The 12,192-nt window shown below is 40.0% G+C and overlaps 1 protein-coding gene across 1 annotated transcript; it reads left to right on the top strand.

The window, feature by feature from the left end:
• The first annotated feature begins 4,971 nt into the window (after window positions 1–4,971).
• micu2 (mitochondrial calcium uptake 2) lies at window positions 4,972–12,172 on the top strand. The gene is made up of 12 exons (XM_044371829.1): window positions 4,972–5,220; window positions 5,564–5,693; window positions 6,777–6,808; window positions 6,922–6,997; window positions 8,536–8,583; window positions 8,862–8,944; window positions 9,611–9,664; window positions 9,777–9,874; window positions 10,909–11,080; window positions 11,177–11,285; window positions 11,376–11,533; window positions 11,652–12,172. Exons 1-12 carry the CDS (start codon window positions 5,023–5,025, stop codon window positions 11,751–11,753), a joined length of 1,260 nt encoding a protein of 419 aa, XP_044227764.1. The 5' UTR covers window positions 4,972–5,022; the 3' UTR covers window positions 11,754–12,172.
• Window positions 12,173–12,192: the final 20 nt, after the last annotated feature.

Here is a 12,192-nt window from a genome sequence, read left to right as displayed (position 1 = left end):
ATTTTTATATGCCTATATTTATTCATATCAGATCCAGGAGTTGCCCCGCAGCCCCAATAAGAACTTGTTATAATAGCTGATTGAGTAGTCCATGTGTCTGTGAGAGGTGTGCTAAATTTATGTATTACCAACAAGTACAACTGAACCGTTGCTGCTCCGGATAATCGAATTATTGGTGACTAAAGTGGAGTGTAGTATGCTGTGATTACAGAGATGAACAGGCATTAGTCCACTTATTTTTAGTTTGCCATGTATATCAATTATTTTTACATATATAAATACAATGAAAAATGTGGCAAATTTTGACACATTGTACTTACGTTACAGAAAAAGAAGGAAATACACATCTAGTGTGCAGTGAAACACAGGCAGCAGCTGAGACTTTCTTCAAATGTACTTTTGGCTGTTACAGTGTTTTTCCACTTTCCATTCTATCATATTGCACCTCAAATATGTAAAAAAAAAAAAAAAGAAAAAGAAAAAAAAAGACTTCTTAGCAGTCTTCCTTTCTATTAAAGCACCAAAAGTTTATTTCAGATGCAGCCGTATTTTAATTCACTGACATGAGGATTGTAGTGACAGTGTGCTGTATCCGTCTGCGTTATTGCAGCCTTCAAATTAGTCGAACAATGTTATGATGTGAATGTTACTTTCATTTCTCTGTCGCTGTTTTGTTTGAACATAAGTGCCATGTCATGCAGTTTGATGAAAGAGTGCTTTAGAAGAGAAACAAGTGGTAACTGAAACAGAAATAATGTTTCACCTGACTTAACACTCATCTGAGAGTGAGCCTGTCATTGCAATACATCTTTTTATCATTGAAATAGGAGCTATAGTATTTTCATGTGGCTGTAATTGTTCAGGTTCATTGCTCATGGCAGATATTTAGCCCACATCACCATGTGCGTTTTTTTTTAAGTGTTTGCTTCCCATCACTTTTATGAAACACGCTGGGGATTTTTTTTTTTTTTTCCACTGTTATAAGCAACAGTTGAAATTAAATAGGCAGCATAAACCGTGACTGAAGAAAAAAAAAATATTGTGCAAACTTTGTTTCCTTCATTGATGGTCTTAAAGTGTGTATGTCTTTGTTACTTTACATTACAACTTGCTGCTATGACATTAAATAAACCTCCAAACTTGCTGATGCAAACTTGACGTGGAATTGATGTGGACACACACTTATCTCCCATGCTGATCACAGTCACACACCTAATTCAGGATAATGGAAACAGTCTGTTCCTCACATTGATTTCACGGTTTGAAAACTACAAGCTGAGTGGTTCTCTAATCAATTGCACATTCTCCAAACTAACAATCAACGTTTACTGCGGCTCTCTCAGTGTCCATGAATTTGAAGGTGAAGACTTCAGTTGAAGGGACACAAATCATCATAAAGTAGCAGCAGCATTGATTAGCAGTGACTATGCTGATGCCTTGATGCTTCCAGTCTTACTGAACACATTTTGGGGGTATAACAGTAACATGAAGTATGTAGGTGTGGCATTGATATGTAAACACACTCAACTGAAACACAAATTACAATGCTGAAAATATTTTTTTTTTTTTTTAGAAAAAAAATCAAGCCTGTGTGTCCTTCACATCTTAAAGTGTTTAGCGCCCCCTGGAGAACGAGCTGAACTAGCCTTCATGCTGACACTCTGCCGCAGGACTGAATCATTGGTGGAAATCAACTGAAGGGCTGGTATTTTCCAAACTGTGTCCATGTCAAGGGGTTATCTAAATGCTTCTGAATTGTCCCCGCTTGCTTCTGTACATACAGTGATTGGTACAACACCAACATTTTTACGCTGTATTTATGGCTTTCTTATAGCAACCGATGAAAACGCAGAACCTCATCTAAGCTATGTGCAGTTTTAAATAAAATGTGAGTGGACATGTGAATAATTTATGTGAGTAAAAATAAAGGTTCATGCAACTTTTGTTTTGCACTAAGGTACAGGTCCGTGCACAGTGTGAAACAGCAGTGGTGATGCAGGGTCTACTCTATAATGATAATAATAATAAAAAAAAAACATACATACATGTAAACAGTATTGCACAAATTCTGCACAACTTGATGTATGTTTTAAGAATGTACATTTTCATTATGATTTGTTTATTGAATTGAATAACATCTGCCAATATCTGTCTGTGGAAATATGAAATATGGTATTGTCTCATAAAATCTGTTCATCCCTTAATTTTGCCATTGTCTTTTTTCCCCCTATATCACAGACATTACTATGATCAGTTTTGACCAGGATAAATATTAATTAATTTTACTGCTGTATTGTGGCATTTTCAATCAGATTGTTTACTGAATTGCCCAAAGGAGTGCTACAACAATAGCTGTGGCATAAAAAATCTGAAAAAGACCAAGTACTCTAACATGCAAACCTCTGCAGCTCTCCTAAATCTTGAAGCAGATATGAAGTCTTCCTATTCTAAAGTTTTTAACAAAGAACATTTTCCTATTCTAAGACACTTGACAAATACAGACTCTTATATGAAGTAGAATTAACAGTAAAAATGTTGTTATTTCACGTTCTGTAACTGATCCTTTCACTCTGTCCTCCACCAGATTCTGTAAATATCTGTCAGGTCAGAACTAGACTACAGTTACACTTCAAGCTGCAATGGAGAAAAAACACCTAATATTATTGTAGCTCACTTTAGGAATCAGAAATTAGATGTTACAGAATTAATATGAATGTAGTCAAATGTATATACATGTAGTCAAAACTGCAAACTCCAAAGGTTGTGTATCTTTCTTTCGTGTGTGTGTGTGTGTGTTACGTTGCAGAGAAATGTCCAGGATCTGAGGACAAATGACATTCTACTTGCCTGTCTAATCTCAAAAGTCATTCACAGATAATTAAAATATATTTTCTCCTCTAAAGATGAAAATCCACCTTGTCTCACTGTCCTAACTGTCTCATCTACTCTCTTTGTTTTAAGCTAATCTAGAGGAACATCCGCTCTGCTGTGACATTGAGTGTAAATGACATTCTTGACTGAGAATGACTTTGGACTTTGACTATCCTCACGTGAAACAGCAGGTCCTGGGTGACATTCAGGCTGGTGCGGGAGGAGCAGAGTTCACAGAAATCAGCCTGCAACTGGCAGTCGTCCGCCCTGGGACACTGTGTACTGTAGGAGAAGTTGCTGTGATATGTGAGACAGCAAGATGACACATTGAAAAAAGATGCTGGATGCTGCCTGTGGAAGAGCGCCAAGCTTTTCTGAGCCTTTATATGTCCCTTTTGCATCTTAGTGCCTGCATTAGAGCACAAATTGAGCACTTAAATATTCTTTTACTTCTGTGCTGTCATCGCTAACCCGAGGTCTCAAGAGGTCTTGATTATCATCATGCCAATTTGCAGCTCTTTTTTCAGGGGTGGCTTGATGAAGCCTAGAAGTTTTTGCTCCAATGAAGAGTATTGTTGCTTTAGATCACTGGACCTGTACTAGAGGGAACTGTTGAGACATCACTGGGTATGACTGTGTCACAGTGTCGTCTTCAATGGCCTTCAGTCTCATATAGGATCTGTAACCAGAACATTCAGGACCTAGCTGATGATGATGGTTTGCTTTAGAGGTTCTTTCTAGTAGTAGTGTGTTGCCCTTCCCCCATGGGTAACAATAAAACATTCTTTTCCTGTATTTTTTCATTTTTAATACAGGGGGCGGGCTTTTCAAGTTGCATTTCATAAAGAAGACACATTCAATATGGTTTTCCTCTATTGAAAAAAGGCTTTTAGTTCCAAGAAGCACAAAATGTAACATGAAGTGTGCATATTGTTCCATATCTTGTTTGTACAACATGGGAAAAAAAATGGAAATTACCCTTTAAAGTCTCCCCCCACTCAAAAATGTGTTTTTTTTTTCTTGTTCCTTCACTTGGATGTTTGAGCTTCTCTGTGCAGAATGATGTGCTGCATGAATAGAGTTTGTTTTCACATTCATCTGCTGGGAGGGAGCAACGTTTCTCTGAGTTCACCTTAAATCTGAGTTTAAGACATGTACCTACAAGCAGGATTTGTGACATCACAGGTAGTTTGGAAACCACTAATGGTCCAATAGGCGATATTATATCCAAGTGTGATGTGGAAGTTTGAGCACATCGTCTTTTCAGAGAGGTAGGAGACATCTTGTGTCCGGCTGTTTTGAAGTAAAAATATTTGCATATGGTTCTGGATTTGTCAATGACAGAGAAAGAGTAGATGTCATTTTAAGAATCTTAAACTAGCTAAATGAACTTCTTTGTGGAAAAACCATATCAGACATGAGTTAATATTCAAGCAGACTATTTATATGTCTTAAAACACGTCTGGAGAGAATCTTTAAATATATAATAATTGAAAGAAGTTGTACCTTAAAGTCCTCCTCCACTCAAAAATGTGTTTTTCTTGTTCCTAGTTTGGAAACCAATCATGGTCCAATATTAAACTTACACAAGTGTGATGTGGAAACTTGAAGCCTCCAGTCCACATACAGTGAGAATGTACATTACAGTGAAGTAGGAGACATCTTGTATCCAACAGTTAAACTTGTGAAATTAAATATATTTGCATATTTATAGATTCTGGATTTTTTTAATGAGGAGGAATGCGTAGATGTGACTTTAAGGATTTTAACAAGATAATTGAACTTTTTGTGGAAAAAACATATCAGACACAAATTATTATTCAAAATAGAGTATTTTTGTTTACATCTTATAACATGTCTGGTGGGATCTTTAAAGGATTCTTCATCATCATATGCTGTCATTGTCTGTTTTGGTAGCTGTATCCTGTTTATGTCTTATTTTCTTTACAGTAGACTCATCGTCATAGATTTGTCAGTATAATCTTCAGTTCTGTCTTTGCCATGGAGATATACAGATGGATATATTTCTATAAAGATGGATATTTCGTTTGCCTCGTGCCTGGGGGCGTGGCCAGCCTGTCGGTTCTGCCAGCATACGCAGCTACGGAAGCCTCGCAGGTGACGCAGCTAGCAAGCTGTAGCTTCCTGAAAATGGCCAGCTGGGGAAGAGTCGCTGCTCACCTGAGAAACTTTTTAAGGAGCCCTCGGTCTCTGAAAGGTTTAGCTCGACACCGAGCCGTCGGACCTGGCATTTTCGGCTGTGTAATTGGTACTGGGGCTATCTGTTTCCACCAGTATCATGCAGTCAACAGGACTCTGCCCTTCACCGTTCATGCGGAGGAACAAAAAGTGAGTACACGCCTAACAGAAGTTTTTGTCGTCATAAACAGACAAAATGTCCACTATATCTTACATATATCTTACATATATCCATCTGTTTTAAATGAAAGTGACATGTCGCTAAATACGAGTAACAGCGGCACGGTAATGTTAAAATGCCATACTTATATAAAAAAAAAAGGGTGTGAATAAGCAGCCAAGAGTTCTTATCAACAACTAACTAACGCCCCCCAGCTGTCACTCACTCAAACACCATGCAGAGTGGATGCTATCTGTTTTTCTATCAAGCCCAATGAGTGTTCAGATGGTTCAGTAATTTACATTGATATTTATGTCTCTTGTGTTGTTTCAGGAGGCTGCAGCTCCTCAGCTGTCTGCAAGGAGGATCCGTTTCAACCAGTTCGCCTCAGTTGTCTACGAGCAGGAGCCCTACATGACCCCCAGAGACTTCCTGTACTCTGTGATGCTGGAGAACGTTGATCGTAAGCCGCACTCATGTCCAGTTAGAGTCTAAAGTCTAAGTGGATGAACATAAGAAATGGCTCATTGAATGGATTGATGAGTGTGTAGATGATGAGTTGAGACCAGATGAGTATTCTTCTCTCCCAGAGCTGCAATGATCAGTCGATTAATCAGTTAGCTGCCAACTCTTAAATCAATCACCAACTGTTTTGATAACTGATTCATTGTTTTGAGTCATTTTTTTAGTAACATTTCCAAATTCTCTGATTCCAGCTTCCCAAATGTGACTCTTTAGTCCTTTATGACAATAAACCGAATATATTTGGGTTGTGGACTGTTGATAGGGACAAAACAAGACATTTGAGGATGTCATCTTGGGTTTATGTTGGTTTTTCCTTTAATTTCTTACCCATCTATACTCACATGGGACCAGAAGTCTATGAGAGGCCATATCAGAACCTGGAGTAATAGTAAAGGCAACACAGGAGCTGCATCTTTCTCTTCGAGTGTAAAGTATATAAAGACAAAGGCAAACTGCTGCTGACAGAGTGGAGATGTTGCAGCTTTATATCTACAGTAGTGCATCATTGCACTGGGAGTTGCAGTTTGCACAAATGTCATGTAACTCTACTGTGAAACAATTCATACAAAGATTATTTTATAGATCTGTGCTTAAATTTGTTTTAACAAATTATTTTCTTATCATGTCAGCAGATAACTTGCTAAAACCTACTGCCAAGTGAACATTATGCAAAGGAATTATTAAAGCACTGTGAAAATGTATTTGTATATGGTGTTGGTCGACTAGCCCTAAAAATACTTGATTATGGTGAGTTTTTGTCTTGGATTTATATCACAAACTGTAGTGTTTAAGGAATAAACTGATGATAGGAAATATCAGATACACACCTTCTGCATGAAACCTGTGTAGTTGCAAAAAAAAAACCCATTTCAACTCAATGTGGCTGTGTTTCTCATAGTTTTCAGTGATGAGACATTCAGATTCCAAGATTTATGAAAATGTTCACATGTAATGCCGTATGCTGTGATTTATCAAGTTTTTTGTTGTTATTAACCTATCTTTTCTGTTTCCTCTCATGTAGGAAAGCTGCAGAAGAGAGAGTTAACAAAAGGGGTACGTTTACATCACAAAAATCATATAAATAAGTTTCACACTGCACATGTGGAGCCCAGTCATTAGTTTGGGTTAATTGTGCTGTTATGTGTTTCCTGTTGGCTTCTTTTTAGGAAGTTGAGAAGATGTTGAAAGCTGCCTCTAAAGCTTGTGCTGGCAATGATCTGTTCAGAAACTTGGGAGACAATGGTAAGTTATGATTCTGTCAACAGGATGGACCCTCACACCTAATATCCTGTATCCACATCTGCTCAGATTACTGTATGTGTAGTTCTGTTTTACAGGGGCTCCGCCCTCTACTGGACTCTGTGGGTAATACTCTCCTCCAGTCTCACACACACACACACACAAACACACACACAATCGCCTCCTGAAATTTGCACGTACGTAGCTGGCCAATCAGGACACGCCTACTGATAACGTGTGCCTCACACAGTCTCGCTGCTGCGCTCATCCTTCTCACTTCAGCAACAGCAAATTCTGCTCACTGATCTTACCTCTCCACGGATGGAGTTGCCGCTCCAAGCTCATTCCTGCCCGTCTTGCCCCTGTCTCATCGCCACTGCTGCCGGGCATCTCTTCTGCTTTCAGTGCCTTTGACGGGACCGCGTAGAGAGCGGCATGATGCAGCCACTGCCCTGCGTGCACTGCTGAGGACTTTCTACAACTCGCCGCTGGCAACGGTGGGACCAGTTTCAGCTGTGTGACATCTTGCTCTGCTGCAAGGAGGCAAAATTGCGTTTATGGTAGCCAGTATGCGCGTTGGCATGTTATGTTGAACACATGGCCCTCTGTCTGTGCACTGAACAGTTGTTAATGTGCTATGGAGAGAGAGTAGCCGGTAAAGCCCTATCTGTGAAGCGCCTAGCTAGTTGGCTTTGTGAGTGCATCTCCCAAGCCTACAGACAGGCAGGTATGGACCCCCCCACTGTGGTCTGAGCGCATTTCACACATGGTGTAGCAGCATGAACGACCTTACTCAGTGGGGTGAGTGTCGAGGATATATGCACAGCAGCGCCTTGGTCTTGTCCATTCTTAAGGTTCTATCTCTTGGACATGAAGAGGACTTTTCAGGCCCCCTACTGCTCCGCTGAAGCATCTTGGATTATAAAGTAGCAGGTGGGCCATGGCAACTAACCTATAGCTGGTTGGGCTCAGTGAGGCAGTCTGATGACATTTCACGGCAGGGTGAACATTCATTGGGCTCCACCTACTGTACCCATAGAGTCCAATAGAGGGCGGAGCCTATATGAGATGGAACGAAGGTGTTGGTATTGTAACCCTAGTTCTATAAGCACAGGCGGCTCCCTCCACCTATGGACCCTGCTGCTCCTACGCCTTCCACTGAAGTGGTTTCGGGATGAGAGCAGCAGTGAGACGCTGCCTTTTAAACTGTGTGAGGGACACATAATCCGTAGGCGCATCCTGATTAGCCGACTACATACATGCAAATTTCAGTGGGCGATTGCATGCATGTGATTGGAGGAGAGTATTACTCATAGAGTCTAGTAGAGGTCTCCGCCTGTGCTTATATAACTAGGGTTACAATATCGTAACCTTCGATCCAGACGTGACTGACAGCAGTTCACACGTTTGTTTTATCTGTGTGACTTAAACTGAAAAACCACACATTTGCATGTATGTTGGCTTTCAATTTCAGTCAACATATTTCTATGACATCTTATTTCCTAAATATAATTCCGCAAACATTTCTTCATGTGTTGCAGGTTTGATATCCTACACAGAATATCTGTTCCTGCTCACCATCCTGATCAGTAAGTAGAGTCACAAACCTTGGATCAGCCTCTGGGCTTTGTAAGGTTTTTACCCGACTCTCAGTAATATTGTGCTGAAAGGATGTGCAGTGATTTTGTGACATAAGTGGTTGCATCAGTTAGAATACAGCATGGTCCTCAGCTTGCTCTGTCCAGGCTTTGTGACACTCCTGCACATATGAGTGAAGCTAGACGATTCATGTTTTCTTATTGATTGATATATTAAATGTACATATTGAGACAGAGTTCAGATAACTGATGATTCGTTGCTGTTGCAGAGCCGCGCACAGGATTTCATATAGCTTTCAAGATGCTTGATGTTGATGGCAACGAGCATGTCGACAAAAAGGAATTTCTCAAGGTAAGACCTCTCTGATGTGTCAGAATCGTTTATCAGTGAGATTTGTTTAACGCAGTAGTAATATTGAACATTTAGGACCTGTTATCATGGAAAGATACATTACACAGAGTTTGTTCAAATGTAATTGTGTGCACTTAAATTTCAAAATATCGCCACCTTTAATGCTGCCTCAAGCACTGACGCTGCCACAGTGTGTAAGTATGGGAGCCATGGCAACACGTGGAAGGTGAGGGAGAGCTGCACTGCCAGCTGCTCTGTTTTTCATCTGTCATGTGTTTGCATCTCTGCAGCCTGAGTCAGCCTCTCACTTCAGTCTATTTATTTAAAACTGCTCGACATCTCTGTGTCTGTTCCAACCAGACGTGTCCTCTGATGGCAGCAGGAGACCTCCATGTGCTTAGTCTAGATCAGTCTAGTCTAGTCTAGTCTAGTCTAGGCTCGTAGACTGCATGTTGGCACGTCATGCACCTTGTGTCGTATTTTCATGTTGTGACTTGGTGCGCAAGCCTAAAGCATTCAGTAAAAAGAGGAAGTGCATGGATTCTAATTTGCTTAAGTTTCTGTTGCGTGTGTGAAGGTGAAGCACTGTGATTTTTTTTTTTTTTCATTTCTCTAGTTAAATGTCACTAATTATCTTGTATTTTTTTTTCTTTTTTGCTGCTGAAGCTTAAGAAAATCATTGGGAAAAGTAAAAAGAGAGTTGTTAAGGACAGCACAGAGGTGAGTATTCATGTTCCCTTAAAAAGACAGTTTAGCATGATCACCTATGCAGTGTGATGCCTGGACATTCAGTTTGAAACCATGATGTTCTGTATTACGTGGGTGTTTACAGAAACCGGTGGAGGAAGGGGAAAGTGTGAACACGACACTTCAGGCCTACTTCTTTGGGAAGAACGGAGAAAACAAGTTGCAGTATCAGCAGTTCCACAGGTAATCACACACTCACCTACTGCTCATTGTGATCAAAGCTCCTGATACAAGGACATGTATTATTCTACATTTTGGATATAAAAAGAAATAAACAGATAGCAAGGTCAGCTCTACAGAATCCTGTATCATTGGCTGAATTCAATATATAGGTTCACAGTTTTAAGTGTTAAAACAATAGTCTAGTGCACATAGTTAATATGAGACTTGAGCAGCCTGAGCCTTGTGTTAATACCAGGAAACACAAAGAGGGGAATTTCAAACTAAACAGAGTGTAACTCTGGAAGACACCCACTGCTGAAGCCTCATGTTAGCTTCAGGTAAACGTTTTAGTTTTGCACAGAGAGGGATGTGTTTTTTTGTTCCACATCACTTGCATAGAAAAAGCTTTAAGAATGGATTTCTTGATGGTCGGTGTGAACAGGAGGAATGATTACAGCAAGGAAAGGTTGTGTCAATATTCATATTGGGTACCTGTCTATTGTTTTAAGACAGATTTGTGAACTTACCCTTTAAGTCAAAACGAACAAAATGCAAATATCGATCTTATCTCTGAATGAGACGAACCATTTTTCACTGCTACATGCTTGAAGTATGAACAAAACTTTGTTCTAGTGTTGTCTTTGGGTCTTTGAAATATTCTGTGTCATCTTGAATGTTTTTTGTTGTTTTTTTTTTTGGCCTTGCATCTAGAGATGCTTTTCTTATTCAGAAATGTTGCGTTCAAGTTCACACACGTCAGTTGGCAATATAAACCCAAAACACCATCTAGGTATGCTCTATGCTCAGGTTTACCAACTGACACATCTTAGCTGTCTGAACCTTTTATTTCTTTTCTTTTTTTCCCTTAAATGGTTACTTGTCACTTATTGATTGTCTCCTTTTTCTTTTACTTTCACTTTTGCAAAATTCACAGTTGGGAAGTGATTCTCAGATTTCTTTTCTAAGTGATGAGGTGGTTTTGCCGTGACCCAGTTTCCTCACAAACCTCCGCAGGGCTCTCATCTCTCAACGGTTCAACAATGTGTGTCTTTCAGGTTCATGGAGGACCTGCAGGCTGAAGTCCAGGAGATGGAGTTCCTGCAGTTCTCCAAAGGTATGGACACTATGAGACGAGAAGACTTTGCAGAGTGGCTGCTACACTACACCAACGAAGAAGACAATGAAATCTACTGGGAAAACATGAGGAAGCGGATCCCTGCTGGTCAGGTACACACACCAGGAATTTACATCCTCAGCTTTAATATCTGCTGCTATCAGATGAAAATGTAGCATAAAATTGAACACATTTTTTTCCTTTTGTAGAGTATCACATTTGAGGAGTTTAAAGTCTTCTGCCTCTTCACCAACAATCTGGAGGACTTTTCCTTCTCAATGAAAATGGTGACTGGAGCCAACCGTCCTGTTGGAATGGGTAAGACCTCCTTGTTGGTTAGAATGGATGAAAACGTTGATGGCTTTCTCAACATTATGTAACAGTTTTTTTTCCTTCCTCTGAGTGCAGCCCAGTTCAAGCGAGCCGTGAAGATCGCCACAGGCCATGACCTGTCTGAGAACGTGCTGGACACAGTGTTTAAACTCTTTGATATGGATGGAGACGACTGCCTGAGCCATAAGGAATTCATTAACGTGATGAAAGACAGAGTGCTGCGAGGTCTGAAGGTGAGTCCGGCCATAAAACTTTTGCATTCCGTCACTTTTTAAGCAGCAGATATCTTCTAGATCACTGTCGGGTTGCATTCAGAATTTCATGGTGTGATAAACGCTGTCCTGCCCTCAGGTGCAGCCTCAGAGCGGCTTCTCTGGCTTCTGGAAATGTGTGAAGCAGGAGACCCTGAAAGGAGCTCAGGAGGCTCTGGGAGACACCGGGTGCCCCATCTGAGAGATGCTCAAAGAAGCGGCGTTAAGATTATACATGCACGTGTGAAGAAGGAGGATTTAAACCACTCTCTTATGTACAAATATATGTTTACAGAGCAACAAATCTATTTGATATTAGCTAAGAACTGTCTGGTTGAGGTGTTTACAATATTTTTTAAGGTTTGCTGCAGTGTGCCTGACTTAATGCTTAATCAAATTGTGCATTTATACTCAGAATGACTCATTTTTACATTAATTTTGCACTTCACACACTTTTTTCTTGTGAACAGTGTCTTTATAAAACTGGCTAACTGGTTTATGAGATAGCTTGTTGTTCTGTGCATGGACACATTTTTTCAAGGGTTTGTACAATCTCTGGTGTGGGTTTTTTTTTCATGTTTATGTCAAAATATTTTATCAAATAAAGTTTTTTTAAAAATGCGGAAGTTTCAATAATGTGC

This window comes from Thunnus albacares, chromosome 13, assembly GCF_914725855.1.
Source record: "Thunnus albacares chromosome 13, fThuAlb1.1, whole genome shotgun sequence".
Taxonomy (NCBI): Eukaryota; Metazoa; Chordata; class Actinopteri; order Scombriformes; family Scombridae; genus Thunnus; species Thunnus albacares.
This window is presented reverse-complemented; position numbering and strand designations above follow the sequence as displayed.